This window comes from Alligator sinensis, unplaced genomic scaffold, assembly GCF_000455745.1.
Source record: "Alligator sinensis unplaced genomic scaffold, ASM45574v1 scaffold84_2, whole genome shotgun sequence".
In the NCBI taxonomy this organism is placed as follows: Eukaryota; Metazoa; Chordata; order Crocodylia; family Alligatoridae; genus Alligator; species Alligator sinensis.
In genome coordinates this window covers 159,167-173,600 of record NW_005842247.1, presented here as the reverse complement: position 1 = coordinate 173,600, position 14,434 = coordinate 159,167, and the positions used below count along the sequence as shown (strand labels likewise).

At 45.4% G+C, this 14,434-nt stretch overlaps 1 protein-coding gene across 1 annotated transcript in view; it reads left to right on the top strand.

The window, feature by feature from the left end:
• Nucleotides 1-14,434, top strand: part of FLT3 (fms related tyrosine kinase 3) — a 68,961-nt gene that overhangs the window by 54,096 nt on the left and 431 nt on the right. Inside the window, exons 20-23 of the mRNA XM_014521727.2 lie at nt 1,973-2,095; nt 5,612-5,723; nt 5,807-5,906; nt 7,799-7,904. Of these exons, the coding sequence (XP_014377213.1) occupies nt 1,973-2,095; nt 5,612-5,723; nt 5,807-5,906; nt 7,799-7,904 (441 nt within the window). The remainder of the gene's footprint in view (nt 1-1,972; nt 2,096-5,611; nt 5,724-5,806; nt 5,907-7,798; nt 7,905-14,434) is intronic.

Below are 14,434 nucleotides of genomic sequence, written 5' to 3'. Positions count from 1 at the left end.
AGGCATATCGGTTTGTTTTTGGTTTACACCAGCAGCAGATTACAATCTCCTCCACAGCTCAGCTGCACGCGGACTTCAGCTGCATGGCCAGCATGATGGGGAGAAGGAAAGCCAGCATCCCATTAGCTCTCCACTCACTGCCTGCTTTGTGAGGGGAATAGCAGGCACATAGCCCCTGTGTCTGGGTCCAAGGACTGAACAGCCCAGGAATAAGAGTCCTTATTCCCCTGCAATGCATCATCCAGGCATGCATTCCCCTGCAACGCATCATCCAGGTCACAATCTAGTCCTAATAAAAAGGGCAAATGACAAGTCCAGCACTATAATACTGACCCTGGGCATTTTTATATGTGCTCGAGGAGGGCGCTTTAATTAGAGCAGCTCAGAGAGCCAAAATAATTGAAACTCCTGGACCATCATGTGTATCAGTGTCCCCATGCTGAAGTATGGTAACGGGGGTGCTTTAACTAAAGCTTGTTGAACATGCTTTAGTTAAAGCACCCCCACTGCCATTTTTCAGCATAGGGATGCTGTGCATGTGGCAGTGGAATCTGCTGGAGCACGGTAATTACCATGCTCCAATAGACGCAATTTAATCTGCTCTGACTCTGTAACAGCACATCAGAGCAGCCTCAATGCATGTGTATAGGCACCCAACTTAGCCTGTGCCATTTCAACTGGGGCAAAACCAGGTGCCTAGGTAGTAGAAACTGCAAGGAGCCAGATTTTGCACCAGACCATCTTTGTGGGAGAGAGAAGAGGGGATGCATACCAGTGGAAAGAAGAAACGTATCCCTCAACAAGCGCTGAGCCTATTCTCTCTCCATTTTGTCAATAGCACTTCCTATCTTCTTTTCCCCTCCCGGGGTCCAGAAAGCTCATTTTGTAACCTGTGTGTGCTAATGCAAAGCATGTACATGCTTAAACCATTTTTTGTCATCTCTGGGGGTATCTACCGCCTCTCCATCTATTGCATTTCCTTTTCTCTTCCCTGTTTGAGAAGCTAGAAACTAAATTCTAGGCCTGATAGATTTCCAGTAACAGATCTGTTCCCAGTTAAAGTGGAATCTAAAGGGTCATGGCTGTCCAAATGGACATGGACTACATTAATCTGTGGCTCCAGCCATGAGGCAAAACTTGCCCCAATAAGAGATGCTGGTATTTCAACTTCATGGATCCTCTGCAGTCCTGATATCTTGTGGGATTTGTTGGAGTAGATACCTTCTGCCCAGAGACCCTGAGCCTGCTCATGGTTTCACAGCTGCCAAGCACCCTGCAAACCTTTGATTGCATAGCTGCTGGAGAAGGCCTGTTACGAGGGACTCCCTGGTTACTTTGGACCATGAAATCAGGTTGCATATGTTTAATTTAACAGCACAGAGAATGAACCTACATGAGTTGCTGCAGGTCACATGTATGGGGAGCAGGGGTCATGCCAGGAGGAACAGTCATCCTCCAACCAGCTCCCTGTCCCTCCCTAACTAAAGAGCCCTTTCTGGGCCTCCTGGTACCCAGGCTCCAGCTCCTTCTGCTGGCAGGAGAGTGGAGCAGGAAGGCTATGGTTATTGCAGAGAAAGCAGGTGTGAACCTGGGTGTGTGTATCAATGTCCTGATGTTCTGTAAAGTTTTAAATTAATCCATGTATGGTCAAACTGTATTTCTGCTGGGATTTTTTTCCTCTGAAATTATATGTTAGGTCATAAAAGCCACTCAGAACTCTTATCACAGCTGTCTTCTATTCCTCATAATACACAGATGTTACCATTCCATAAAATGTGTGAGACAATAGCTCAGACATTGTATTTGCTATTAGCTCTGCAAAATTGGTTATGTCACTTTTTCATGAGCATGGAATAGTTTGAGCAGGGATGGGTGTCCATCCTTATATTTTTGAATGAATTTACAAACAGTGGGGAATTACTTCTATCTGTTGAGAATCACTGTGTGAAAATAACCATCTCTTTCTTTACAGTGCATCCATAGAGACCTTGCTGCCAGGAATGTATTAGTGACCCATGGAAAAGTGGTGAAAATATGTGACTTTGGCCTTGCCAGAGATATAGAGAATGATTCTAACTACATCATCAAAGGCAATGTAAGCCCATGCCTGCCTTAGCTTTTTCTCATTGCTGTAACAACCAAAAAGAAGGAATAGCTAGCTGATGAATACATACACAGTTGTTCTATCTAGCTGGTAATTATACATATAGCTGAACATATTCTCCAGAAACCTCATTTATTCCTTGAAAAATTTTCCAGTCCTTGGCAAATGAAATTTATAGTTTTGGTGTTAGCCAAATCAGATTTTGAATGGCCAATGCAATTATTACTTACTTCTTACTTTGGCAATCCTTCACAACTGAGAATGATTGTCTTCCATGATTTTCTTATCTGTGCATCTAAAGATGGTCAATGAGGCCTATCCAGGACCAGCAGACTCTACTGCAGCTTGGACATGTGTTTCCATGTGGGGTGGATGGCACTTGATGTTTTTACTTGGTTCACAACACACTGTTTCTGCAACTCCTGCTTTTCCATCTCTTGTTATTATCATGAAGTTTCATAGTACTGAAATCCCTTCAGCAGACTCTTCCTCTATTTGGAGCAGTCCTGGGCAATAGTCTCCCATGGGTTGACATTGATGTTGCATTTTTTTAAGTTGCCCTTGAGGATGTCCCTGAAGCACTTTCTCTGTCCTCCTCTTGAACATGCACCTTGGCTGAGCTGGGAAAATAAAACTTGCTTAGGGAGTCTGGAGTCAGACACCCTGATGACATGGCTGGCTGAACAAATGATCATGGATAATGCTGGATGATTGTTGCCTCAATACTCATAGTATTTGCTTGCAGGAGGACACTAATGTTGATGAATCTCTCTTCCCACTGGATTTGGAGGATCTTCTGCAGGCAATGTTGGTATTTCTCCAGCAACTTTAGATGTCTCCTGTACCTTGTCCATGACAGCTCTGCACAGCAAGGCGGGGATCATGACTGCTTGATAAACCAATGAGCTTGGTTTTGGATCTAATGTCATAATCTTTGAGCATACATTTCTTCAGATGTCCAAAGGCTGCACTTGCACATTTGAGGCAATGTTGGATTTTGTCATTGATGTCAGCCTTCTGTGAGAGATGGCTTTTGAGGTACAGGAAATACTCAACATTCTCCAGAGTCTCACCATGGATCTAGATAACTAGAGCTGGTGACTGTTCACTAAGAGCCTGTTGGTGGAGGACCTTAGTCTTCTGAATGTTAAGTGTCAATGCCATTTTCTTGTATGACTCAGTAAAGACGTTGATGATTGCCTGAAGGTCTGATTCTGAGTGAGCACACACTACAGCATCATAAGCATACTAGAGCTCAATGATTGTAGTCAGGGTGGTCTTGGCTTTTGCTTGGAGTTGACCGGGGTTAAACAACTTACCATCCATTTAGTAGTTTAGCTCCACTGTGGCTGGGAGCTTGCTAGTGATCAGATGTAACATTGTGGTAAGAATATTGAGAAGAGTGTTGGAGCGATAATGCAGCCTTGCTTAACTCACATATTAACCTCAAAGGAATCTGTGATAGATTACTGAAAACCACTGCTCACCTACCATCATAGAGCAGGCAGAGAATGATGACAAATTTCAGTGGGCATCCATAATTCAGAAGGATCTTTCACATCACTTCTCGGCTGACAGAATCAAAAGCTTTTGTAAGGTCAAAGAAGGCCACATAGAGAAGATTATGTTGTTCCCAGCATTTCTTCTGCAGCTGGCAATCTGTGAAGATCATGTCAGTTGTGCCTCTTGATACCCTAAACCCACTGAGACGTGATGCCCTAAACGGAGATTCCAGGAGGAGCTCTTCAGCAAATGGAAGGAGATGGTTCAGGAGGGTTCTCACCATGATCTTTCCTGTGGTGGACAGCTAGCTGATCCCTCTGTAGTTTCCACAGTTGGACTTGTCTCCCTTATTGAAGATTGTCACAATCATGACATCCCTGAGGTCATCTGGGATTTCCTCATCATTCCAGATCCTTAAAATGAAGGCATAAGCCTGTGATGTGAGCTCCTCTCCTTCCTGTTTTAAAATTTCAGTGGGAATTCCATCTGTGCCAGATGTCTTTCTGTTCCTCATCTGTTTGATGGCTTTCCTCACCTCATCAAAGCTTGGAGGGCTTCCAAGATCATCTCCAACTGGGTGCTGTGGGATGGAGTTAAGAGCACTCTCATCAACAGCAGAGTCTTGACTGAGAAGGTCTTCAAAATGTTCCTTCCAAAGGGCATTGATGGCTCCCCTTTCCTTGATCAGGTCTCCTCCTTGAGTCTCAAGGGAGTTGGTCCCCGAGCGCTCAGGCTATAGGTGGCTTTGGTGGAACTGAAGAAGCCATGCATATTTTGGATGCCAGCCACATGTAAAAGCTCCTTAGCCTTGTCTTCCCACCATTTGTAATTTGTGTATTAATATAGTAATCTATATTATCACCTTTGCAAAGCACTTTAAGATTGGGTTGATGAAAAACGGTGTAAAATATCTAAGTATTATCAGCAGCATCATTAAAATAGGCAGGCTGTCAGACAGGTGCTCACATGGTGTAAAGCAGTATAGCTCTGTTGTAGTCACTGCATATGTTAATATGGTCATATTCAGTACTTTACACAATCCACCTGTTTCACATGTTACAGGAGAAGGGAGAAAAGCCAAGTTCTATCAAAGATTTTTTTAAAAGATAGGAAACCAAATCAACAGTGACCTGAAGTCAGTCCTAAAAACAGAAAATTAAAAAGCCCGGTGCTTACTCTGATAACTGTATTATTTTAGACTAACAGCCTGAACACACAATACATTGCACCAGTATAATCACTTTTCACTGGTGTAAGCAAGGAGCAGACATTCAGCCCTATGTCATATGACTTCCTTGAATGCACTGTAGAACTAGGCCTCCGGAGAAATCAAGGACAAGATTCTACCCATGTAAGTTATAGGGTATAGGTGCTGTCTGTCTGCAGCTTATCCCAGCGTAACTATTTGATCAAGGCAAACAGGCTATTTCCTGCTTCTCCTGATCTAGTAGTAAAACTGTATTGCATGTAGCTATCCTGGGATTGCTGCACATCTGTCCACTCTTGATCCCAGTGTAATTTACATTTGTGTATAAAACTAATCTAATGTATACCATTGTAAAAATGTTATCTGTCAAGGCCCTGAATTGGTGAGGCTTTCAATGACAGCAGTGTGTAAAGACAGAAAATAAAGGTTCAGTAGCTACACTTCAGCATGTTTAGAAATGCCCAGCATGGTTCTTCTGATCAATCTGAGAATGAAGGTTTGAATGAAGCTTCCCAGGTGTGGAGAGTCCCAAGTACACCATTCAGAAAACATAGTGGAAAAGGAGGGAGGGTTCTCTCTCATATCAGCAAGTAAGGTCTGTAAAAATATACCTCCCAGGGAGCAAAAAGTGCTCCAGTATGTCACCCCTAGTTTTACCTACTTACTTAACCTAGTCCTAGAAGCTACTTAAAATGAACCCGTATTCTTCCTTGTGTGCATGCAGGTAGTGAGAACTATGAGTAGGATACACTGTTCGTAGGAAACACTAACCTTTTCCTTTTTCTCTTGTTGTGCAGACCCGTTTACCAGTGAAATGGATGGCTCCCGAAAGCTTATTTGAAAGGATATACACAATTAAGAGTGATGTCTGGTCTTATGGAATATTACTCTGGGAAATATTCTCTCTTGGTATGTCCTGAGGGGCAGTGGAAGAGCACTACTTTTCACTGGCCTCTTTTATGTTAATATTTTCCCCACAATATTTTTCACAGGTGTGAACCCCTATCCTGGTATTCAGGTTGATGCAAACTTCTACAAACTCATTCAAAGTGGATTTAAAATGGACCAGCCTTATTATGCTACAGAAGAAATGTAAGTGCATGCTTTGTATACTGCATAGGATGGAAGGCTATTATTAATTATTTTCCAAATACTATAGTTGTATGTATTTTGTTCTGTTGCCCTCCATCATATTTGAAAGAGAGATTTAAGGCAAGATTGTCTCTTTATCTACCTTTGATCATGTAGCAATAAAGGACATGTGGTTAAAAAAGGCCAATCTATTGCACACTTTTGGTTCCTCTTCCCAGAGATCCCTTGGCCCATAGCTCTAGCATCTTGATGCTAATTCTTTTATTTTTTTAAACTAGATGTTACAGTAAATCCATTTGAAATATTAAATAAAGCTTTCATTAATTTCCTCTCCATTGTTCTTCTTGAACCCCATTGCATGTAGGTCAGTTGCAGCAAGCCTTTAGTACTAAAAGAAAATGGTAACCCAGAAGGACTTGGGTGCGGGCAATGGGGAAGAGGCAAGGCACACAATAACTACTCTGCTTTTTAGATGTTTACTGTGGAGCTGACTAATTAGTTCCACAATAAATGTCTTGCTGTCTAGCTATGCACACGTATTAGGGTGCAGGAAACTAATACACTCTGCAGCGGGGTGGTACTTGTAAATACACGTTCTACCTTGCTGTGGAGTTTTTTATGGGCAGCAAAGCACTGAACGGAGTTGGCTGGCTAGGGCACGAGGGTGCTTCAGTACAGGGGCTGTCTGCCAGCTAGCCCTGCAATGAAACACCCTCGTGTCCCAACCAGTCCCTCCACGGCACATTGAGACCAGTCAGAGCAGCCTCAGGCTGGCAGGCTGACTCCTGGGGCTCCCTGCCAGCCAGGACTGCTCTGAATGGGCTCCACATGCTGTGAATAAATAAACTCCAGTGTGGATTGCTCTGCAGTTATTTGCTCCCAGGTGCACATTCAAATGGCATGCCTAGGAGCAAAAAACTCAGGAGCAATACATTCCAGAGTTTCTTTACGTGCACTAATTGCATGTGTAGATGTGCCCACTGAGTTGTCATGGAGATTGCACCCTGCAGACATCTGTCATGCCTGTGAACTCTGCCAAGGGGGAAAGGACTCCCAGACAGTGGCAATGCGTACGGAGTTTATGGGGGTGCATGTGCACCCCCTAAGAGAGCTGGTGCACTCCCTGTCAGCCAGCGTTCCCAGGTAGGGGGGCAGGCAAGAGTGCTGGTGCTCCCCCAGAGAGCACCGGCTGGGGAGTGGGCGTGCCCAGAAGTGCCAGCAGCATGCCGCTGCCACTTGTAGGTCGGCGGGATTGGCTGTGGGGCGAACCCCTCCCCAGCTGATGACTGGCGACTGGGGGGGGCAGTTGCCCCCCCGCCCCAAGTCAGGAGGCACCAGTCACCCATGCTCCCAGGTGACAAAATGCAGGAAAAAAGGAAACAAGACAGAAAGATTTGAGACTCAGAGTATGCATGAAAGGGCAGAATACTCTGGGCTGCCCATTGCAAACTTTGTGATGTTTTCTGGGCTAGTCAATGGACATTTTAATATCTGTGAGGTCAGGTACACGTAACACTGCAATATCTTCAGCCTGTGGAAATGATAATGTCCATGAAATTACATGTATATACTGCAGTTTTTATGAGCCTGGCAGAGACTTCTGTGGAACTTATAAACTCCTACAAGAACTTGTTCTTGACACTGTAAATCATTGAAGGACTTATGCAGAGATTATAAACCTTTTATGGATTTCTGGGAAGATTGTACACTCTGCATGACCCTTATTTTAACCACAGAAAGACTTTTGCAAGGTCTTACTCCAGAATGATCCTGAAGAGACTGGCCATGATATTTTATTTCAGTGGAGGCAGAAGCAGCTAGTAGATAGTATCTGTCTGTGGAGACATTTTCTGTGGGAATTGCTCCATATTTCATCTCTTTTGCTCCTGCAGATACTTTGTAATGCAGTCCTGCTGGGCTCTTGACTCCAGAAAAAGGCCTTCCTTTTCCTGGTTGGTTTCCCTGCTGGACTCTCAGCTGGTGGATGCAGAAGGAGAGGTATGTAATCATGCAAACAAGACAAATGCTCTTACTTGCAGATCTGTACTTTAAATGCAATGTTAGTGTCCGCAAACAATGCTCAACCTCCAGCCCACAGGCCAGATGGAGTTATGCCATCCAGCCCATAGTGCCTCTTTTGAGTCTGGAAATAAGGGGGGAGGGGTGGGGGTAGCAGTGGCAGTGTTAATTTCCTCACCTCTGCTGCCAAATTTCCAGACCCATGGGCTCCACAGGATACATGACATGGCCCTATGCACTAGGGGTGCACTATTCGATTCGGATTTGGATTCGGCCCAAATCAGGGACAGTGATTCGATTTGTTGATTCAGATTACTGTCCCTGATTCGATTCGGCTGAATCCGAATCTGAAGATTCAATGCTGATTCAAAGAATCAGCGATTCAGACATAGGCACAGCTTTATATGTTTTTTCTACATACCTCTAGGTAGCAGGCGGCCCGTGAACACTGTGATGCTGGGGCACATGGAGTGTCCCACAGAAGCACAGGGGGCTCTCCAGTGTGCTCAGCAGCAGACCTGGAAGTGAACCAGAAGCACTTCTGGTCCACTTCCAGGTCTGACGGGGAGCATGGGGTGGGGCGTCCCCGCACCCCCCTGGCTCAGGGACTGGTGCCTTCTGGGTCTGGGTGGGGGCACCCGGGGTCCCCCTGCAGCCAATTGCTGTTCCGGGGGGCACCGGCGGGCCCCAGCACACTCCCTGGCAGACCCGTAGGTGGACTGGAAGTACTTCTGGTCCACTTCCAGGTTCACCGCCAAGCACATGGGGGGGGGCCCTGCGCTCCTGTGGGATGCTCCATGCACCCCAGCATTGCAGTGATCATGAGCTGTGCTGGTACCTCGAGGTATATAGAAAAAACTTTTAAAGCTGTGTCTGTCTGAATCTCCGAATCTTTCCGAATCTCTCCGAATTGATTCAGAGAGCTCCGATTTGATTTGGAGAGATTAAAGGGTCCTCTGATTCTATTCAGATTTGGAGATTCGGCCACTGATTTGGGCTGAATCTCCACCTAATCAAATCAGGGACCGAAGCTTCCCACAGCCCTACTATGCACTGCATCATCAGTCTGCAGCCAGATCCAGCATATGGGACTGGCCCATGCACAGGGTCAGGCTGTCATGGGGTTGGGCCAGTGAGTGGCTGGATCCAGCACATGGATTTGAGCTGATATGCAAGACTGCACCCCCACACTGACTCCATGTGTGGGATCTGGCCTGTGGAGTGGCCCTCATCCAGCCTGTGGGGCTGGAAGGTTGAGCATCATTGATGTACATGATAAGGTGCGTGTGAAGGAAAGCCCATACTGTTGACTCACTTCATTAAAAAGACTCCAGAATGTTCTGGACCTGGATTCCTCACTGAGCTGAGCTGTTCACTGTGGGACTACCTGGGATTTAGGAGAAGTCAGTTTTGCAAAGATTTCTGTGCATAACTGTAATATAGCCACTGGGGATACAGGGACCTCTCCCTTTCTTTTGTTACCTTCTGATTCAGAAGGATCCACAAACAATCTTCCTATGCCCACAGGAACTTGTTCTCCTTCTCTAAACTCCTAGTGCAGCTGGCTGTGGTCTGCAGAAAAGGACCTGGGGGCTACAATGGACAATAAGCTGAATATGAGCCAGCAGTGTGCCCTTGTTGCCAAGGAGGCTAAAGCCATACTGAGCTGGATTGGTAGGTGTGTTGCCAGTAGGTCAAGGGAAGTGATTATTTCCCTCTATTCAGCACTGGTGAGGCCACATCTGGAGTACTGTGTTCAGTTTTGGTCCCCCCACTACAGAAAGGATGTGGACAAATAGAAGACAGTCCAGAAGAGGGTGACAAAAATGGTGAGGGGATTGAAGGACATGACTTATGAGGAAAGACTGAGGGATCTGGGCTTATTTAGTCTAGAGAAGAGGAGACCAAACAGGGGCTTAATAGGAACCTCCAACTACCTGACAGGGGGGTTCAAAAGAGGATGGAGCTAGTCTGTTTTCAGTGGTGGCAGATGAAAGAACAAGGAGCAACAGTCCCAAGTTGCAGCAAGGGAAGTTTAGGTTAAATGTTAGGAAGATTTTTCTCATTAGGAGGGTAGTAAAACACTGGAGCAGGTTACCCAGAGTGGTGGTGGCCCCCCCATCCTTGGGGGTTTTCAAAGCCCGGCTAGACAAAGCTTTGGCTGGGATGATCTAGTTGGGGATGGTCCTGCTTTGAGCAGGGGTTGGACTAGATGACCTCCTGAAGTCCCTTCCAACCCAAACTTTCTATGATTCTACTGGGGAAAAGCTGATTGCAGGCAGTGTGGAGATCAGTCTGGGAAGGGTTTCAGGGTCTGTCAGGGGCTAGGAGTTCTGTGAATGCAACATGCTCAGGTCCTTGGGGAAACAGGGCTTTCTGGTGTTCTCAGATAACATCCCCTACGAGATTTATCAAGGGAAGTAATATTAACAGGCTCTGAAGGGAGTTGTATTCAATCTTCCTGCATTGGATACACATCATACTGAGGCAGACAGAGATATGGAAGATTCTATAGGAAACCACTTTCCCTCCCAGAAAAGATATCCCAAAAAAACAGAATAGCAGCTCCAGTCAAAGATAGACATTTCTAGCCAGGTATCTGTACCTGGCTGGCCAACCAACTGTCTAGTAGGCAGTGTTCTTGTTAACCTTTTAAATGATTATGGATGGATCTTGTCGGTACTGGCTCAAACCTCTCTGCAGCACTTCAGGCTGACCATAGCTGTTCATAAAGCACAGTCTCTCTCTTGTTGCTCTTAGTAAAGTCCTTGAACACTTTCAGCAGTGTGCCTGGGCTGTCATCACACACGACCATTTTGCAAATGTGGATGAACTACACAGCTTGGCTTCCCATGTTTGCAGGCAAGCAGCTGAAAGAGGCTGTACCAAAGTCTAGACACAATATTCTATTGCTGAAATAGACAAACTCTTTTATCTACAGAGATGGCTTTTTCCTCTGGGAAAGAATACTGCACAGGTACTAAAGGACAAATCCTATTTCACCTTCAGGTGCCAATCAACTCTGCTGAGTAACTGAAAAAACATTAACACAAAGGGCAAATGGATCCTCCTCACTGCTTTTTGTTATTTACAGAAGTAGACTCATTAGTGGTTTTTCAGGGGCTAGAGTAGGCTGGAATAGGATTTAGACATATAAATCCACTTATGCATTTCATAAGCAGACTAGGATCTGGCCACAAGTGGTTGTTGAGTCTATTCCACATTTTTGCTGGAAAAAAATATACTAAATACACTAAAATGGCAGTAACTTGCATACACTGCAACATATTGTCTGTTTGTTAGTAGCAAACACTCCGTGTTGCGTTGCTCTTTGGACATTTTCTTATTTTTTTCATCTCATACATATGAAAAATGATTGTCATGCTATTAAATACACTTCTGGAAGCTGCTTAAATACTACAGTGATGAGGACAACATAACAACTTGAGCAGAATTATTGATCTCTGTGCTACTGGTTGCTAGGAAGCTGTGTGCAATAAGTAATCATTACTAGAGTTTAAAAGAGAAATTCCTTATTATCACTAAGATTAATCTCACAAATTCATATCATGTGACACTCCAGTGTTCTCATCCCATGGGCACGTCTACACAAGATGCTAAAAGCATAGTAGACTAATTCTATTGCACATTAGCACAGCAGGCAAAAAGAATTAATCTACTGTGCATTAGTATCACAAAAAAAGCATGCCCTGGTGCTACTGTGAGTAGTGCCAGTTACGGTGCATTAAATTAGTACCTGTAATTACATAGGGTTCCTATACATGTGCGGGGAGCCTGCTCTGATAAATTGGAAATCCAGCACTTAATCCAGTGATTAATCAAGTCTGCTGGAACATGGAAATTGATGTGTTCTGGCAGCCTTCTGTATCACATATATGATCATCTCCGTGCATCCTCATGCTGAAAAAATGGCGGCAGTGTACCTTAAAATAAAGCACGTTCAATGAGCTTTAGTTCAAAGCACTTGCCACCATTTTTTCAGTATGGGGATGCACGGGGACACATGGGTGCTTTTAATTAGTGCAACTCTCTAATTAAAGCGCCCAGTGCCATGTCCCACAGTATGTGTAAAAATGCCCACATGTACTAAATTTAGTGTGTCATAATTACTGTGCATTAATGAACATGTAGACATGCCCAGTGTATTGCTAGAGTTGTGGACACAGGACAGGTTCATTTTGGAGTAATTTGACTTTACTCTGGGATAAAAGTGCAGTGGACCTACAATATACAGCTTTACACCAGGATAAGTGTCTCTACTCTGGGGTGAATTATTCCCTGGAAAATGAGGTATCATTTCATATCTCTGTAAGCTGTATCAGCACATGGGTTGTGTGTCTGCTCCTCTAGTTAGTTACCTTCTGGGGTAGCCCTTTGCTAAATACAAACTCACTGTTCTATTGCCTAGTGGGCAGGGTGATGCATCCATCTAGTTTGGGATAGCTGGCCATGTGTCTGCTCCTTTCTAAGGAGTTAATATACTATGGTTATCAACTGTCTGTAAATTTATGGGCAACCCATAAAAAATAGGGCAAAAAATGCTTGTCCATAAAGTCCATAAAAAACTGGTGCCATCCATAAAAAACAAGTTTGATGGCCTGATGAGCACAGCAGTGCCACCTGGTATCTGAATGGGAGCACAGCACCCTGCCAGGAGCTCGTCAGGGCTTTATGGATTATAGAAGCCCACATAGCCCCCATCCCCCTGCCTAGCCGTGTGCTGCTGCTACCATGTGCTGCTATTGCATCCCTTTCATTGTCTCTTGTGTCTTACAGCTGCTAGAGGGAGGGGGCAGGATGCAACTGTGGGCTTTAAGGGAGAGATAGGGGCCTATGCCAGGATGGGGTGAGCTGGGCTAGCAAGATTAAAACTAAGGGGTGGGCTGGGATGGGGGCAGCACTACATGGGGAGCAGCCAGGGGTGTTGGGATTTGGGGCTGAATAGGGGAATCCTGGGGTGGGGGAAGCTTGATGTAAAATCATTACTGCAGTCAAGCAGGGTTGCCAACCCATTCAAATATTTCTTACTTACAATCTGCAAACTTTTTACTGACAACCAACCTTTTTTACTATGGTTGGTATTAAGCCCCTAAATTTGAACCCCCACCCTTGTCACTGCCATCCAGGGCCTGGCAGAAGAGTTAAATTAACATTACGTAAAACATATGTCAGTAAAAACATTTGATTGTTAGTAAAAAGTTTTCAGATTGTCAGTAAAATAATATCTTGGCTTCACAACCCTGCTATAGGGTAAAATCTAGGTAAATTATATTAATCATGTTGTGGGCCCACAGACAGCTGCAGTAGAGATCATTTCCTGTCCATGCATAGCGTTATGTTTATATTCAAAATGCCTCCTACCTTCTCCTAACCTTGTACTTACGTGTTGAGCTAAATTATGCTATAAGTGGACCCATTTATGAAGTAGAAATTACATCACTTAACAGGAGCCAGAATTTGAACTCATGGACTGGGAAAAATGGAAAAAATGTGTTGCATGTGATTTCATATAATTTAGAGCAAAGTGTTCAGTATGCTGGCAACTAAGACACATCTGCTAAAACAGGGGTTTTCAACCTTTTTTAATAAGTGTACACCTGGGGGTCCCTTTTTTAATAAGTGTACCAGGAGGGGGGGTGGCAAGTAGCTGGGGATGGGTGGCAAGCGGCCAGTTGCAGAGCAGGGGCATGGCAAGTGGTGGTAGTGCAGCGTCTGTACAACCCTGCTCTCACCCTGCTCCTGTGAGGCAGCAGCACAGGGTGGTGGTGCTCCATCCCCACCCACCCCCACACTGTGGCAAGTACATGTACCCCTGGGTGACAAACCCTGTGCTAAAACATAAGGCTGCACCCATTTCTGTTTACACAGCTGGCATTGTGGGCTTGCATACCTACCTGTTTGCATGTAGTTATCCATCTGCACGTGCAAACATTGGAGCTGTACATGTAAACATGGTGCAGGCACAAATCAGTTTAATAAATGGGTTTCAGATGCTTTTTAACTTTACAGGAGAGTGTGTAACACAGTCTTACACTTCAGGCCTGTTAATGGCATAGGTGCCGACTTTTATTTTTGCCAGGGGGTGGAGCGGAGAGTAGAGCCCTAAGATGGTAGCCTCCCCCAAGGCACTGCCAGAGCAGAGCTTAGCGGAGTCTGTGAGTGGGATGGGGGTGGATGCAGGCTGCCCGCTGTGGGCTTAGGGTTCCCTGCCCTGCTGCTCTGCCCCTGGGAGCCCCATGTCACCTTGGCGAGGCACCCCCTGCCTGCCCAGCAGCAGTGTGGGGCAGGGGGCACCTTACTATGGCAGTGTAGTCAGGGTGGGGCTCCTGTGGGGAGGGCACCAGGGCAGGGAGGTCCAAGACTACAGCTGGCAGCCCGCATCCACCCCCGCCCCGCAGTCAAATCTGGGGAGCACATGCTCCTCTTATCCCCCCTCAACAGGAGTGTGCACAGGAACAGGGAGCCTGGATCCCTACCCGATACTGGGA